This window comes from Equus przewalskii, chromosome 29 (genome assembly GCF_037783145.1).
Source record: "Equus przewalskii isolate Varuska chromosome 29, EquPr2, whole genome shotgun sequence".
NCBI classification, from domain to species: Eukaryota; Metazoa; Chordata; class Mammalia; order Perissodactyla; family Equidae; genus Equus; species Equus przewalskii.
Genome location: NC_091859.1, coordinates 7,835,909 through 7,854,139, shown reverse-complemented (window position 1 = coordinate 7,854,139; position 18,231 = coordinate 7,835,909). Strand labels below are relative to the sequence as shown.

Here is an 18,231-nt window from a genome sequence, read left to right as displayed (position 1 = left end):
GGGATTTGTTTGAGGACACACTGTACCCCCACCCACCCCAGAATCCACAGATGCTTAAATCCCTCATATAAAATAGCATAGTATTTGCACATAACCTTCACACATCTTCCTTTGTACTTTAAATCATCTCTAGATTTCTTATAATACCTAATACAATGTAAATGCTATGTAAATAGTTGTTACACTGTATTATTTGGAGAATAATGACAAGAAGAAAATGTCTGTAGGTGTTAAGCACAGGCCCAACCATCATAAAGGCATTTCAATGCATGGTTGGTTGCATCCCTGGGTGCAGAACCTTCATATACGGAGGACCAACTGTACTGATAATTCTACTGACTTGAAATATAGAGGCAATGGTATTTATCAGAAAAGGTAACCTAAATTCAGAACCAGATAATATGAGAATTCTCATTTACAAATGAGAGATATTGTTTTTCTTTAGGACAAACCTATTATCTATCACTCTGGATAGACTGTTACCAACTTTAAATTAGAATTATATTCTACTTAAAACAAGGGAAAGTACTACCAGTTAAACTATAATACACCATCAATTGTAAACCACATTCTGATTTCAGAGATGTTAAAATGTGAAAAAATATGTACAATTTAAAATTGTTGAAATAATTTATCATGATGTAAAACCACTTTTGATTTTCAGATATAGAAATATTGAATCCCTTCCTCAAATAATGGAAATTAGTAGTATTAAAAATAAATTCCCCTTTATTATATATTATAAAAGTTGATTAAATAACAGGGGGCAGAATGTTACCTACTGTTTTTGGAATATCAAAGTTAATAAATACTAGGATACATGCTAATGTAAGTTGTGAAAGCCTATTATAAAGATTTTGACTTAAACTCATCTTTTGAAGATATGAAACCACTTCCACGTCAGCTGGTGATCGCTATGATTCCTTGCTGGGTCGCTCTGGATCCTACGGTTACTTAGAAGAAAGGAAACCTCACGGTAGCAGGCTAGAGAGGGATGACTCAACTGACTTTAAAAAGGTACTTGGTTATTGAGTGACATTTAGTTAAAAGTAATCTGTTTGTTGAGATATTTATGTTTGAATATTATTCCTAGAAACTCATAATGAAATCAGTATCTTGAAATAACTTACTTTAATTTTCAGTTTTGGACAATTAATCATAAGTAGAATATAAATAGCTGGGGTTTTTTTGTTTTTTAGAGGAAAGGGAAAAGTACCCAGGACTTTATTTCACATGGCAGTATCTCAGGCCAGTGCTGTCATACTGTCATTAAACTGAAGAGGGGGATTGAGTAGGTCGGCGGGCGGGTAAGGGGAGGTTTGTGTGCATATGCACACACACTTTTCTCTGTCTATTTGTTACTAGGAAGAAGCCACACAAAACATGTGGCTTCTCTGGGAGAGTATAGTTTTTCCTAGGTAGCTGAAAAACTTGGGGTAGCTCAAGTGCTCTTAAGAATTATCCTGGAAGCTCAGCAGTCTAGGATTCTGACTGTTGTGATTCTTCTTAATATGAGATTGAAATAAACCTGATGAAGTTTGTTGGAGAAAAAGAAGGCTTGTGGTATTTGTACACGTCCCCAGGTATTTGGCAGCTAACTCACTTTCTTAAAAGCCAAATCAGCAAGGGTAGGAGAGTCAGTTTACATTATGAGTAAGATTCAGTCATTCATTCAGTAAAGAACTGAACACTGAACTGTGCTAAGTAGTGAACTTCTACTCAGGGGCAGTGCAGATAGATACTGTCCCTCTCGTATGAGCATCTTCCATGTAGTGAGAGACACAGGCATTATCATACGTCCTACTAATGAATGCATAATTTAAAAGTTGAAGCAATTATCCTGAAGTAAAGAAACAGTTTCATAAAAGTGTGTAACAAAGGAAAGTGACAGGGCCTGAGGATGGATTTCCTAAGGAAGTGAAGCTTCAGTCAAGAAGAGAAGAATGGTTAGTAATTAGATGGCAACAGTGGGAGAAAAAAAGATGGAGTGAACTGCAATCACATAAACCTGGTAGTGGAAGGGTATGTGATGCGTCGAAGTAATTAAATTTTCATCATGCTTAGTAGAGCAGAGGGGATGGTGGTGTGAGATTGCAGCTAGATGTGTAGCTGGGACCAGACCATACAATGTCCCCCTTACAGGCTGTTTTAAGGCTATCCTTATACTGAGAACAATGGGAAACCAGTCAAGGGATCTTTAATGTATGGGGATTACCGGAATGGTTGGCTTATGAAAATTATGAGATTGTCATTTTGAAAAGTTAACTCTTGCTGCTATGTGTAAAACAGAGGTCAGGAGAACAATTCTAATATTAGAATAGTCTAGATAAGAGATGATTGTAGCTATCTATGATGGTGGTAGTAGAGATGAGGGAAAAAGAAAGAAAGTGTTATGAAAGTGTTCAAGAAATATTTCACTTTCCTTTTAACTTTAATAAAAATAATACAAGTATAATGATAAATGCAACTGATACTCCATCTCAGTCTCAGGAGTTCAAGAGGGAATGATAGGCAGAAAAACAGACCCCAAGTAAAGATCGCAGTGGCTCCTTACATGCAGCTGTAGTTGCTGTGCAGATATGTGGTCCCTCTTTATCAGATAACTGAATTTTTTTTTAGTGGAAACTGGAAAGTCAGATTTTTCAGTGAAGTCTTAAATTTTAAATACTGGAACTAGCTTTTAAGTGTTTATGTGGAACAAACATAGTTGCATAACCAAAAATTTCTGCCTTGGAACCATAAAGCATTGAAATATATTTTTAATGCATCCTTTAATAGCTCATATGTTACATTAATCTTTCTGTTCTTAATATTGCAAAATAATTAATAGGAAATCTTCTTAAAATACTAGGAAAGCAGAAAAGTAATTTGTTCTTCTCCTCTAATTTCTATAGCTTTATGAACAAATTCTAGCTGAAAATGAAAAGCTGAAAGCACAGCTACATGATACAAATATGGAACTGACAGATCTTAAATTGCAATTAGAAAAGGCCACCCAGGTTTGTACCTTTTTCTCTTTGTTACTGTAAAAGAAATGGTTGTGATTTATTCCGTCTAAGAAATTGCACTGAAATATTCTCTAGTGTTCTAAACATAAGTTTGGTTACTGATAATAGCTTATTTATTAACAAGAAGGAGTCGGGATGATACAGTTTACTGATAACTTCATTTATTTTTTTCTAAAGTAAATGAAAAATATAGAAATATAGCCTTATAGTAGAAAGTTGAAGTATTTTTAAGCCTTTTAATACCTATGTTGTGGTACATGAAGGATCTAAATGCTTATTTCCAGCATACCAATGTAGCAAGACATTAAAAGCATCTATACAAAATCTTCTTAAAGCCGTAAAATTTCTTTACAGTAATTTTTATTCATTATGGATATTTCCTGTTCATTCAAAAAAAATGATTTGACATAGTAATGTTGGCAGTAGGTAATTTTAGTCATAACTCCTTTTACCTTCCTTCTATACAACAGCTTAGAGGAGCGGATTTTACACAAGAAAATTGGGATTGCAACCTTGTACATATAATCTAGGATGCGTATGATCTAGAAATTGTTTCCCAGACTCTTTTTCCGTGGCTCACTAGTTCTAGAAGATAGTAATAGACTCATTTCTCCTCCTCCTCCTCTTGACTCCTTTCCAAAAATAGAAAAACTTTATGATCCAAGAAACTTGGGAAGTACTGTCTACATCTAGTCTACGTCTTGGAGATTTTACAGGGTCTATTTATATGTTAAAGGCTCTCAAGGGTCCTGTAATTTTTAAGGAAACAAACTTATTTAATTTTGACATGAGACTTTCTAGCATAAACACATTCCTGCATTACAACTCTTTGAATCCAGTTTGAAAGCACTGATCTAAAATGGTATCTCCAGTTCTATAAGAGAGACTGCATACTTTCTTTGACCATTCTTTCACACTCATCTTTTTCATAATTTTTTAAATTAAGTCCCTATGTTGAACCTAAACTTGTTACCAGGTGCCTTTTTGTCCTTGTTGTTAACCACCATTATGTTGTGAAGCAATTGTCTATGCACTGTGGACACTGCTAAAATTCCAGGGGTCATACTAACCTTATGAGGTTATGAAGGCTCTTCAGATTCCATCAGTTGATGAAGATTTACTGTAAAGATACACAGAGAAATAAGGCAAAACAAAAACACATTTCATAGCCAGGTGTCATAAAGACTTGGAATGTCACACAAGTTAAAACTTGCTGGCTTACACTTAGACTTATGGTAAGCTGGAATGTCATCATTCTTCAGGTTGCATTAGTAGTTTAGTGAGCCTCCACACATAAAAATATCATAACTAGTTTCCTGAAAATGTCTTCAGCTCTAGAGATTTTTATCATAATGTTTTCTAAGTAAAAATGTCCACCAATCCCTACTGTAGTGTTCTCTCATTATGGTGATTCAGTGTATCTGTGTTTCCACTGCTTGCTGCCTTCTCTGTATTTCTCAGCTCCTCTGTCTACTCTTGTCATCTAATTCTTCCTCTATGTATCTCATTCAAACTCCACGAGAGAGGAACTGATAGAATTAGCCAGTTATTACCAGTATCGAGCAGTCTGGTTAGTGCTCATGGTCCTGTTAGTGACCATTTCATAGGACAGTGGACAATCTATAGCAAGCTGCCTTTGGGTCATGTACCAGTTTCTGATCCTGTCAACTCTGGCAGAGAAACAAGTCACTGGATTCAAAAGTATGACAGTTTCTGCCTTAGCAGGCATTCTGAATATCATGCCCAATATACTAAATAATAATGGGAAAGGTAATTCAGAGTATAAGATATTGAGTAAATATTCAAAGTTAATGTCTTAGTTGGAAGAACTGTGAAAATGTTATATAAAAACTTAGGGATATATGTAAAAGTAAAACTGACAAATATTAAACTTTTTATTCAACTTTAGAGTATTTATCTGAGCCTTTAAGTCTAGAGTGAATCCTTCCACCTGATTTGTTTTGTTAGCATGACTTCCATAGCTATTCATGAATATGTATACATAGTGGTGGCAGTTTTGATAGTCACATGGAATTTTTCCAAGGGAACCATTATCCTGTTAAGAATTACTCTTGAAGTTTAGGTCTGTTTGATAGTATTTAATGAAGGGAATCTAAAATCCTTGAATTCTGCCTTAGCCCAGCTACCTCCTCCCTGTACAGTCTCCAAGGGAGGGAAATAGGCTAATTTTCCAGAAATTGGTGTGATGAATAATCATTTTTGTCAAATGTCAGTTCACCAGGCTTAAGTAATTGTGATTTCAACAGCTTTGACTAGAATATTTACCCAAAATATTAACTAAAGTTGGATTTTTGTACCTAAGAAATTGGCATGTGAATCATAAAATTGCTAAAATATTCCTATATGAAAAAATCCCCAATAAAATCCTAATTTCCTATCTAAAATTTTAATAACTTATATGTGATGGCATTGTCCCAGCTATTTCTCATTTCTTTCAGGTGAATTGAATATCATTTTTAAATTGTTCAGTCTTTTTAAGTGTTTCTAGGATTCATTGGCATATCCTCAAGGGGCATATTAGACTGTGTTTTATATTTCTAACAATTGAAATATAAATAAATTTAACAACATTGAAAAGAAATCAGAATTAGCTTAAACAATCTCATCACATTTGAAATTCTGGATTTGATTTCTAACAATAAGCAATTGGAATACATCAACTTATTTTCCCAGAAAGAGTAAGCACAAAAGCATAAAACCATTTAAAACAACAGAGAAAAGGATACCTGGCCAAAATTAAATCTAATATTCCATAACCATAAAAAAGAAATTGTGAAAAAAGGATCAAAACGTAACTTGGTAACAAGTCGTGATGATACTAAAACCTGAATGCTGAAAGGGTTGACAGAAAATTATGTAAAGAAATGCTTTTTAAATTAGCATATTAAGCAGTGAAATTGTGCTTAATTGATGATGAAATATATATATATTTTTCTTTTTAAGTATATTTTGTGGTTAGTCATAAAAAAGCATTCTTGTTAAAAGTTGTCAAAAACCATTTTTGGTAAATTGGTAAAATTGGTTATTCAGCAAATTGGCTTTTGGGGAATGAGCTATTTGATTACTTCATTTGTAGCGAATTGACCAGGATTCCCAAGGGAGATTTATGTACAGAGGTCATTGTAAATAAGAACTAAGATACCATTTGTTTTTAACTGGGCCTGTACTCAATATCCATATGCAGAGCTCTCTGGTATTGGGTGCAACATGTGGCTTAAAATTCCAAGGATCCTTTCCATGCCCGAAATCTCAGGATTTTATCAACTTTGAATTGATCGCATAATACAGGAAGCAGAAAAAGAAAGAGACCTGAGCTCACCAGGAGAAGAAAAGCTATATAGTTGGAATTTCTTCTAAGTGACAGTGGGTATGAACCTTCTTACAAATTTTGAAGCGAGGATGATTGGAAAAGAAAAGGAGAGCGTGAGCGAGCAGGACTCAGATAGCTGTGAGAGAGGACAAAAAGACAAGTTTACTGGTCTGGCTGCATGCATACAGAGTCGCTCAAACTGGTCAAAACTATATTTCAGTCAAGGTCCTGGAATCTGACCATTCAGATTAGCAGCCACTCCTCCTGGTGGTGTAGGAAAGCAGACAGTTGGAGCATCAGAGGGAAAACTAGGATGTCTTGGGTTTTGCTCCACAGTACACACTCATTCTGACCCCCAGCTAAACTCTGTGAAGACCTGAGAAAAAGTGATAAATAGACCATGAGAGGTGTGGAGACCATTCTATTTCTAAGCATTCGTTTAACTCTTTATTATTTCATTACAAACCTTGTTTTCTCTTTTCCTTACTCAAACCTGTGTATTACTCCACCTGAATAGTGTGATTTCTTTTCACAGCACTAGAGGAGAGTTAACATGGTCTTCCCTCCACCCCCTCCCCATCTTTATTGTATTTATATCCCTTTTAATGTTTCTTGCTTTCTTTCAGAGACAAGAAAGATTTGCTGATAGGTCACTATTGGAAATGGAGAAAAGGGTAAGTGTCCATCTTATTGAATAAGTAATCATTTTCCCCTTTATTCTTTTGTGTTAGCAATGGTAGGTTTGTTTCCTTTCGTTTTGTTTTTATGGATGGTAGTTTTAATTAGTTTAAATTAATATTCATTAATTTAATTATGAATGTTTTCTAGCTTAGGTTCTTTGAGGAAGATTCACCCTGAGCTACCATCTGTTGCCAATCTTCCTCTTTTATTGGTCTATGGGCCACCCCCACAGCATGACCAGTGACAGACGAGTGGAGGAGGTCCGCACCCAGAACCAAACCTGGGCCGCCAAAGCGGAGCGCACCAAACTCGACCACTGTGCTGTCGGGGCCGGCCCTAGCCCAGCTTCTTTATAGAGTGCTCTGGGGTCTCTCTAGGTGTGAAATTACCTTGTTAAAGAAACTTAATTTACCATATTATTCTTTTAATAGATTAAGAAAAGTATCTTGCCTTGATTGTGAACTATATACATTGTGATAGTGAATCTGATATTTTTGGAATGCCATTTATCACTCTGATTTTATGTGATGATATCCTTAAAACATTTCAATCATATATACATTTAGTTTAGTGCTTTGCAAAATTGAAATACTTCCATTCTTGAAGTATAGTTTTTAAAGATTTGGGGGACATCAAATTTTGAAATTCTTTTTAAAGTTAATAATACTTTAATTTTGAGTATAAATATTTAAGTAGGTTATTTTAAACAAAAAAAAATGATTATGAGAAAATCCTTTTGCTATTTTATGTCTTTCTACAATTTTTTATCTGGCTATGATATATTCACTTGTGTTTCTCTCCATTTATTATTATTATTTATTGCTCAGGGGTCTGGCAGTGGCCATAGGAATAACTCTACAAGTTTAATCTGAGCAATTGAGAATGTATAAATGATCAAAAGTTAAAATGCTCAAAGAGTGTGTAGTGAAAGTGAGTGGTGGCTAGACTTGTCAGATCTCAGCCAGAGAAGAAATTACATCCTGAGTAGCTGTGATTTCTAGATCAAAGAATAAGTAATCAGGAACATTGGATATAAAAACATTTTTTCCCATTACATCTTAAAAATAGCCGATTTACCTTTTTGACCAAAAAAAGAGAAATGATAAAAAGTACAGAATATGTAAGTAAATACAGTCTGTTAACGTCTGTCATTTACTAAATTGTACCTTGTAATAACTATTAGTTTTACTATGATTTCAGCAAGTTTTAAAAATTACTGTTCTGGGCCATTTCAAAAACTATTGATGTAACTAGTAATTGCTAAAAATGTAGAATCACTTATTTTATTAAATTTAATGTTGATTATTATATCCTTTCACAATATAACTGTTACTGAATATTATATCCAAGATGTGCGGAAATAATAAAAATTACTTGTCTATTATCTATACTAATTGTTGAGATGAAAGACATAGATAACAGAATATAATCAAAAATTTATTTTTTGAGACAGTTACATTTTTGAAGAATATTTAGTGTTTCTTGTGCAAGTAATATGTTTATTACAAAAATTTCTACAAAAGATGAAAATAAAATCATAATTCTGTCATGTAGAGATACCTGATATTTTGATGGTCTATCCTTTTTTTATCTAGGCTTATGCACACACGATACACACATGTTCCTATTCTGACATTCTCACCTTACCTTCTTTTTCTGCCTGTCAAATGCAGATAAATTATGAATTAGCTAACCCACTCTCAATTTAAGACATTGGTAATAATAGTATTAATAATAACTGCTAACGTTTATTCAGCACTCTCTTACGTACCAGGCAGGCACTGAGCTAAGCACTTTACATGCATTTTCTCTTAACCATATTTTTTATGTTAATAAATTTATTTGTCAATCATAAGAAATTGCCTGCAACTTTGCAATTGTTAATTTGTCAACAAGGCAATCTGGTATAATTTTTTTGTCTTGCTTTTCCCCTAAGTAGTTAAAATCTTAAAGGCACCTAATAAAATTGAGGATGATGGGGAGGTTACCTGTGAGTTGGAGGAAATGTGCTATTTGTGATATGTCACAAAGTTATGAGGATCAGATATGACACTGTATGTCATAGTATTTTGAGAAGTACAGTTGTGTTTATGAATTTGTCATGGCTGTATTATTAACTAGGAGAAATGTCTGTTTATAGAAAATAACATTGTTGTCTATGTAATAATGTTTAAACATGCTGATAATGGAATAACATGGTACTTATGAGACTATGAGTAGGATTCCATCTATTTTTTTAAATTCCATGCTCTAAAAATATTAACATTTACAGTAAATGTACTGCTTTACTAAATAGCAACATTAATTAATTATCTGGGAAAGAATGTCTTGGAAACAGTTTCAGTGTGATTAAACTAAATTTAAATGGTTTGTATCTGAAAGGTGACCGGCAAGAGTCAGTATCTTCTGGGCGGTATGACCTAACCGAAGTTTTACAGCACATTAATTACTGCTGCTTGCTTTTGCGTAACACCCTAGAATGCTTATTATTTGAGGGAGAGGAAAACAGTACACTGCAATAATGTATGTTGCCTTTGCCTGTCACTCTTTGAAATGAGGGAGTTTAAAATGCTGCAGTTGCTTCTTCATTAGATTCACTGCATTAATGCTACACACAGTGTCAACCTAAATACAAGCTATAAAATTGATTGGATAAATAATGGCTAGTAAACATTGTATGTGCAGGAGATGAACTTCCCTCAGATCCTTTTGAAACTTTAAAGTACACATAGTTTAGGCATGTTTGCTTCTTGCTTTTCTGCTTCTCTCACTGTAGAATAATTGCATCTTTGTGTGAGTTTCTTTTTCCTTATTATATAATCCTCAGTCTTGACTATTAGTTTATTCTATCCCAAAGTTTTATGTGAACTAAAAAAATAGTTTGACCATGTTATATATCATCTTACCAGAAAGGCAAAGCTTTAAAGGAAGACCCTATAGAAAGGAATAAAAATAATTTCATATTATTTCTCTCAAATTTTGGAAAGCTCTTTACACATCACTGCCATCACATCTTTTTCTACACTGCTCCTGATTTGATTTTCGATTCTAAAGTGTCACTATTTCACGATTTAGAAGAAAATTTAAGAATATGATAATTATGTGATTAATTTTGGTACCTTAAATCGATATAGGAACGAAGAGCTCTAGAAAGAAGAATATCTGAAATGGAAGAAGAGCTCAAAGTAAGTAAACCATGCCACTTGTGAGAGAGAGTGCTGTTTGTGAACTCCAATTTTGCAGTACTGTTACAGATGCTACGTTTACCTTAATGGTTCTCAAAGCTGATCGTGCAGTTTGTGAATTATCTATATCTTGTGCTTCTCTTTCTTCCTAAATCCAGGTTTTAGGTGAGTTAGGAGAGTATTTAAAACTCAAATCTTTTTGTTAATCAATTTTTATGGCACTTTTGATGTTCCAGGTATAGAAGAAATTAGACAATAATGGCAAGATTTGGGGTTTATTATTTCTTCACATTTCACATTCTTTCTTGGAGAGTAAATGCTGGAACGGGGGATCAATTTACAAAAGTTCTTCTTTGAAAATAAAGGATATTAGAGTAGTGGACAGGCAGAACTATATTTTATCAAACTCTACGTTACCTGTGGAAATAACTATTTATTTTGAATGAAAGAGTGTTTGAAGGAACACTCTTTGCAGGAAAAAAAAATACCATAGTTAATTCATTACCTCTTATCACATTGTCTGGCATAAAATACCTCTATCACATTATGAAATAACAAACTAATGCATAGGAAATTGTGCCCATAGAATTAGAATTTCAAGACTTAAATGTTTCATTGAATTATTTGGTTTCCTGTTAGAAAATTATTATTGAATGGCTTCGGAGACAAATTTTCTGGATTTTGTTTGCTTATGTATTTTGTTTGAAATGGAATTTTGGGACTACACTGTTTACCTTTGTAAATCTCATGGAATATTCTTTTAAGAGTCGTAATTTTTTTCTTCTTATATTTGCTATCTGTGATTCTTTATACTTTTATTGTACTCTTCCATTTTCTTATTTTTTATTTTCTATTTCTTTATGTTCTGATTCCTGCAGAACCTGCACCAAATAAAGCAAATTCAAACTCTGAGAGAGTTAAATGAGCGACTGCTGACTGAGAATAGGGCCTTGACAAGAGTGGTAGCCAAGCGCTCAGGGTTCTGTAGGCAACTGCAGTCTGTGCACCTATAATTTGTAGTTTCATCCTTCTTCTTGGTAGAGCCAGGCAGGTGTTTTTGTATTAGTAAGCGTGTCTTGAGCTCACTTTTACAAATTAATGCCATTGTGTCTGGAGCTTATCATATAACTATTTAATTATGCATGGCTTCTCAGAATGTTAGAAAGTGTCACTAATTGTATATCGCGATTGATAAACTACAGTAAACTTAGGGAATGATTTAGGAATTTAAATAAAGGACTCGTATGCACTTGTGCAAAGCTTGTACATGTTTCTGACTCTACAAATATTTTAGGGCTTAAAAATAAGGCTGTTTAAAACTATTAGAAAGATAATAGAACATAAACAGTATAACATGTATTTTACATGTTAATATATGTTACAACTTAAGATTACAACTTAAGATTAATCTGTTTTTCAAAATAATGTCATTTTCAGTCAGAACCATAGTAGTTAATATTCACTTAGTTCTCTATTACAGAAGTATCCTAATACATAAACTTCAGACTACTGTATTTTGTATCCATACATTCTGAACACAGGAAAGAATTGATTGGTTCCACATAAAATTAAGTTCTTCATAAAGATTTTGTTTAAGGTAGTTTTGCAGATAGAAGTTTCAGAGAAAGCTGAGGAAAGAGGACTTGGAAAATATGCTTTAACGTCCAGAATATAAGCTATTCCATTTCCTAGCAAATCTGGCACAGCACAGGTAATTTAAATCATTCCTCGTGGAAAATCCAGTTAACTTACAACATTTCCACCCCCTCCTTCAGTTTGTCTGTAAAAGAGAAAATTGATTTGCTTTGTTTTGAGGGTGTGAGGGTGTTTTTTTCTGTTTGCTTCAAATTCTGGTTCTTTTTTCTGTGCTTGGATATTTTCGTAAACCAGACTTACTACTTTGGCTTATAAATTATTTTATACTATTCTAATGTTAGTAATAATTGCTTTGTGACCATTTATGAGCACTTATCTTGGACCAGACATTGTACTATGCACTTAAACTTAGTACTATAGGCGAATCCTTTAAGAAATTTTAATAATTTAGAACAAGTCTAACTCCCTCAGAACTTTTCCTAAATAGGCTGGTTTTCTTATAGAATAATAGGAAGTATTATCGTTTGAGGTCTGACGTAAATAAAGCAAAAGGCCTTAGTTAACGTGCTGGCAGGAACTCCTAAAGGAACTGCCTTTGAAGAGCCTATTCTAACAAAAACAGGCTTCATTTTCTTGGCTGTTCTAATATGGTGTGCTTGTGAGTCATAATATCAAGTGATTTATTACATTTCAATTGATAACTTTGGGAAAATAAACTTTCATTCTGTCATTTATTAAACTAATTAGCTTCACAAATTGGGGTTTGTTTTTTCTTTCTTCCTGATATATGTTTTAGCCACTAGAAATATATATAACTGACAAGCTTGTTCACGTGTCTTGTGAAAATATAACATTAAAAATAATATTTTATCTTTCTACTGAAGTAAAATTTTTTGTTCTATTTTTCCCCTCATAGATGTTACCAGACCTAAAAGCAGACAACCAGAGGCTAAAGGATGAAAATGGGGCCTTGATCAGAGTTATAAGCAAACTTTCCAAATAGAAAAAAAAAGCAGCAAGTAATGGAATTGCACACGTTAGTAACCCAGCGGACCATAATTGACAGTCACTGGAAGCCTGGGAAGAATCCTTGGAGACTGTCATTTTCGGATATCCTGCCAAATGCCCTCTTATCTAGGAGTTTTGTTTTGTTTAATTATCTGGGTTTTTTTTTTTCTTGTATCAAGACCATTGTTTCATGTTAATGCAGCTGCTGAGAAGATTTTTTTTTTAATGACTGAGAAAACTTGTTTACAGCTCCAGCATATAAGGAAAGTGTTCAAGGCCAGATATGCCTCAGATATTTAACCAGTAAGCCTTAGTTGTACATAAATACTTTTGTGTCAACAAAAACTTTCAGCTTTCACAGAAGACAGTTATTCAACTTTTTTTTGATGTGCCACAGTTTCCAGTTTTTCAATATTTAATTTGTTTTGCTTTCCATCTAAGTTTGGGTTTGTATTTTTCCTTCTAACTCTCCATGTGGCAGCCTCTTCTATGTTTTCACAGCTCTCTCCTTTACAGAAAAGAACACTTACCCTTCTGAGGTCATTGTCGTGCGTCAGGCTGATGCTGTGTCGTCTCCCACCTGGAACCGAATTGCTTGGTGGAACATTGCTTTCACTGTTTGTGCAATATGCATTTATTTCTTATATGAATGCTTTAAAGTCAATGGAGATTAGATTCTTTTAAGTCCTATTTTCTGCCTTCATTGGTCACTTTCTTGTTTCTGTTTGTTTTTTATTATTGTAGAATGAGATGTTAGATTCTGTAACCTTCACATTCATTGTAGCAGGTACTGAGTGATGCTGTACATATAAATAAGTGTATTGTTTTGATTTTTAGACCACCACATGGCATGCTTGACTATTTTCTCAATTCAACAAAGTAGGCTACTCCATAATAGTGTTAAAAACGAAATTTGCTAACAATGTGATATAAAGACTTTAAAAGTAACACATTCTGTGGAGCCCTATCTTTACAAAAGTTTTCTACTGTAAAGTGCTTTTACTTTTACTTTTAGTTTTTGTTTGATAGTATTCAACCATAATTAAAGTTGCATAAGATAATTGCTTCACATTTCACATACCTAATATTTATCTGAGTGCTGTCTAAAACTGTTGTGCTAGCCAAAGTGATGCTATGAAATCATTTGCAGACTTAACCCGTGAGTTAACGTTAAATGCACTGTTATTGCCATGTGAAGAGGCATTGACTTTGATATCACCATCATGTTCAGACCATTTTATACATTTCAGTGGCCTTTTTTTAAACAAAAAAGCAAAACCAAGTACATAGTGAAGACAGCTTTTATTTGGACAAATAGCTTTTATATTTTCATTAAACCATGCAAAAAATATTATACCTTTCTGGCACATGACCGTGTCCTTAACCACTGAACAGTCCAGCCATTTGGGCAAATTGTACATTGCAAAGCTTACAGCAGCCGAGTGTATTATTGATTGTATTGTGTACTATATTAAATGTGAATTTGTACCCCTTCATTTTAAAAGGTCATTGTGTTCTACTGCCTATTTTAGATTACTTTGGGGTTGGGAAAGGGTGTTTTGGTAAGCAGGATTTTAAGTCCTCTCTCGATTGGTTTTATGAAGATATAAGGTTATGCTCTTACTACCAAGCTCAGGATTCTTGATTTTTAAAGGTACAAGGATAGTTGTGGGAATTTTATTTTTGGTTATATTTGAACTGTATGAGTGGTGGGTCTGAATATAGAGAATTTCCATGGTCTTATGTGGACATAAAATATACAGATAATTGATCAGTTTGAGTGACTGCAACACCTTCTGGTTGCACAACAGTTAGGCATGCTAAGGATTATATTTGTGAAGTTTGGATGCCTGTGAAGAATGATTAAATACATGTTTCTAATATTTTAGTGTTTTGTATTTAGGTTATTTATTCTTTGTATCTAAAACTGAACAGCTACTGTGCTATATTGATTTTATTGGTAGTATTGAGCAGACCTTGTTTCTGCATGAAACTAGTTGCAAAACCCACTATTTTGGAAATAAAAATGTATTTTGACATATACAAATAAAATGAATAAAACTATTTTAAATGTGTGAACTTTTACTGAAGACATTTTAAATTTTGTTCTGAGATATTTAAATTCTGCATGGGTATTTTTTTCACTAATTGCTTTAGCTGGATTCCAATTTGAATAATTTTTGAAATTGTAATATTGTGATAATTTGCACAACATTGTACATGCACATCTGTAAATGCAATCTTAATTGCCATATTTATGCAATCTGTGTATCAATTTGGACAAATGTTTATATATTTTACATAAAGCTATGTGTATGCAGCTTCTGAGAACTAGTGTTTTATGATAATAAGTGGGTAAAAAATAATGACAACAGTGAGTTTCAAGGTAGTAGCTTTGTAGCACAAGATTTCATTTACATAAACATTTGTGGTTTCTAAATTAAACTTGTGCTCTTTCTTAGCTGCAAACGTAGGCTTGGGAATACATATAAAGATAATAGTCCATTGAAATGGAAGATGCTAGATCATTCTCCAATCTAGATTTGTTCAAGATTCAACCCCAATCTACTAACGCGTCTGTAACTACATAGGAGGCACTTTCATGGGAACTTTGGTAGCGGACTTATAGTAAACCTATGTTTCACTAAATTAATACAACAAGAAGTCTGTTTTTTCCTGCTTTTAGTACATACCCTATGCGTGTTCACAGAATGATAGCTATTACTGTTCTTGTTTATCCTGCATTAGAAAAAGAATGCCACATGCAAATACTTCAAAGCCAAGTGAGAGCATGTGTAGAACTATATAGGACAGTATTGATACAAAAGTAAAGTAGATGCTCCTAATCCATTAGGCTACTTTATTCTTTTGCTTAAAGGTTTATTGCCAGTTAGTCTTTCTGGCTAATGTGAAACAATCATGCCTCCCAGTGTCAATACTCACTGAGTCTGTTGTTGTAAGAAGAAAACAGCCAGAGGGTCAAATTCTCTCCAAACTTGGACCTTGTATTTCCTATAGGACATAATGGCCTTGTAGGTTGTCCTTCACTTTGCCATTATAAGCAGAATACAGCAAACTCCATTAACAGTTATTAACTATCCATTAGCTGGATCTTGCTAATGAAAACCTTTGGTTGCAAAGATGAAAGCTGGCTGATAAGCAGTCTTTTCTGTGATGTTCCATGTGTTACACTGTATGTGTGTGGTCTCTGTATCTGAGTGTGCATGTTCAACAGGGCTAACATATGCATGAGAGCTGCTGTTCAAAGAGGATTGGCTATAGAAGGAAATACTTATGTTCCTATTTTATTCTGTAACTAAGTAAATAGATTTCTTGACTTTGATTGTGAAAGGGTTCTCTGGGGTTAAGTGCTATGTAGACAGCAGAGTGCTCTTTCTCTTAGTAAGTAACACAGTGTCATACTGCTGTTCCGTGCCTACAAAATGACTGGATTACACAGTAAAAACAGAGGAGTCAAAAGTTTAAGATTCTATAATAAGGTGACGTAAATAATTGTATCTTACTACAGTAACTTGAAATTTTATTACAAGTTTTCTAAAGTTTATTAAATTAAGATTTTTGAGCCAGGCTGTCCCAACTTGTCACTGCTTAAATTCTAATAAATGTATAGGTCACAGAAATTAACCAGATTTTCATTTTAAAAGGCTGAAGAAAAAGAAGGGGAAAAAGTTGGAAGAATGAGCAATTTTAGTAGATTCTGTCCTGAATAATGTAAGTTGTAGTGTCTGTCCTTGGAGCTCATAGGTCTGGGAGAGGTGGTAGAAAAAAGAGGAGAATTACATTCTCTCCCCTTCCTCACGCTCAATTTTCCTTACGGGTCTGTTTTGATACAAGTCCATTTCGATGGGATATCTCATTTGATCCTTTAAACAGGCTGGGTAAAGAAACTCTATCTTCATTTTATAGGTGAGAAAACTGAGATTTACAGATTATTAGCTGGGTCAGCATTCCAAGTAGAGGAAGATGGGCATGGATGTTAGCTCTGGGCCAGTCTTCCTCAGCAAAAAGAGGAGGATTGGCAGTAGTTAGCTCAGGGCTAATCTTCCTCAAAAAAAAAAAAAAAGATTCAGCGCTCTGACTGCTGCAGCCCAGGTCCGTGTTCCAGTCAGGGACCCACACCACCCTTCTGTCAGTTGTCGTACTGTGGTGGATGCTGTGATGCTGAAAGCTATGCCGGTATTTCAAATGCTAGCAGGGTCACCCATGGTGGACAGGTTTCAGCATACCTTCCAGACTAAGACAGACTAGGAAGAAGGACCTGGCCACCCACTTCCAAAAAGACTGGCCGTGAACACCCTGTGAGTAGCAATGGAGCGTTGTCTGATAGAGTGCCAGAAGGTGAGAGGATGGCCCAAAAAATCCAGGCAGAGTTCCGTCTGCTGTCCACAGGGGCGCTAGAAGTCAGAATCAATTGCATGAGACTAACAACAAAAAAACCTTAGAATCCTTGATTATATTTGAGGATGGCATTTCTTGATTGTTTTTTTCTTCCACATTCTTTCTGTAATCCCACATCCTCACCCCCAGACCCACTAAATTTTTCCTTCTCTCTTTAGGACTTGTTACTAAACCACTTTGCCCTATTTTTTGGATGAATGCTTTAACGCTTCAGCAGCTAGTTGATTCCCTGGTACGAATTCTAGCTATGCCCAGTAGACCATCATAAGTTTGTAAAAGATTTTCACATACTTGCATGCAAAAGAACTTCTTTTGCATTCTTCAAAAGTAGATATTTTAATTGGTGATCGAAGCTTAATTTCCAAGAACCTTTTTTATTCCCAAATAAGATAGGCAACATTGATATGGTTTAAGCAACAAATTTTTTCCCCTAGTGAAAATGTGTGGAATACCAATAAACAGATAAGAATTGTATTTACATTAACTCATAGATATGACCCCAGCCCAAAATAAAGTACTCAAAATAGGCCTCAATGAAGACAGTGTGACAGCAGCACAATGCCCTCACTTATCACTGTATAATTCTTAGGACCAGAGCATTGCTGAGCGGGTGCATCTTACCCACACTTAGTTTTATAATACATGTGCTAAACATGGGCACTAGTGGTATACTAGTTTATGTGAGTGAATTTGTTCTGGCCTAAAGAAAATCAGAGACAAGTACAGAGCAGGAGAAGCTCCACACAGAAATGAGAGAACTTGGCAGCGTAAGTTAGTGCGTTCGTGCTCTCCAATGTTTTACACTTCTGCGTGTGTCTAAGTATATTGTTCTTAAAATTTTTAGGAAAGCCTTTGGCAGTCAAAATTTCATAGGATCCCTAGAGCACCTGTAGAAGATTGAGGGGACACTGGTGTTTAAACACGGCGTGGTGGAAAGAGCTTTGGCTTCGGTCAGCTTTCGATGTAAATGTCAGCTTCACCACTAGGTAGTTGTGTGACATTG

At 34.5% G+C, this 18,231-nt stretch overlaps 1 protein-coding gene across 11 annotated transcripts in view; it reads left to right on the top strand.

The window, feature by feature from the left end:
• The window catches only part of PPP1R12A (protein phosphatase 1 regulatory subunit 12A), a 152,293-nt gene extending 137,159 nt beyond the window's left edge, over positions 1 to 15,134 (top strand). For 5 of the 11 annotated variants that reach the window (XM_070599385.1, XM_070599388.1, XM_070599381.1 and 2 more), the window contains 6 exons: positions 882 to 1,017; positions 2,895 to 2,999; positions 6,966 to 7,013; positions 10,155 to 10,205; positions 11,084 to 11,252; positions 12,718 to 14,873. In XM_070599385.1, the coding sequence (XP_070455486.1) occupies positions 882 to 1,017; positions 2,895 to 2,999; positions 6,966 to 7,013; positions 10,155 to 10,205; positions 11,084 to 11,218 (475 nt within the window). In that variant the 3' untranslated portion in view covers positions 11,219 to 11,252; positions 12,718 to 14,873. Of the gene's footprint in view, positions 1 to 881; positions 1,018 to 2,894; positions 3,000 to 6,965; positions 7,014 to 9,402; positions 9,434 to 10,154; positions 10,206 to 11,083; positions 11,253 to 12,717 lie in introns of all 11 variants that reach the window. The other 6 variants (XM_070599389.1, XM_070599383.1, XM_070599390.1 and 3 more) reach the window with 3 other exon arrangements.
• The last annotated feature ends 3,097 nt before the right edge of the window (positions 15,135 to 18,231 follow it).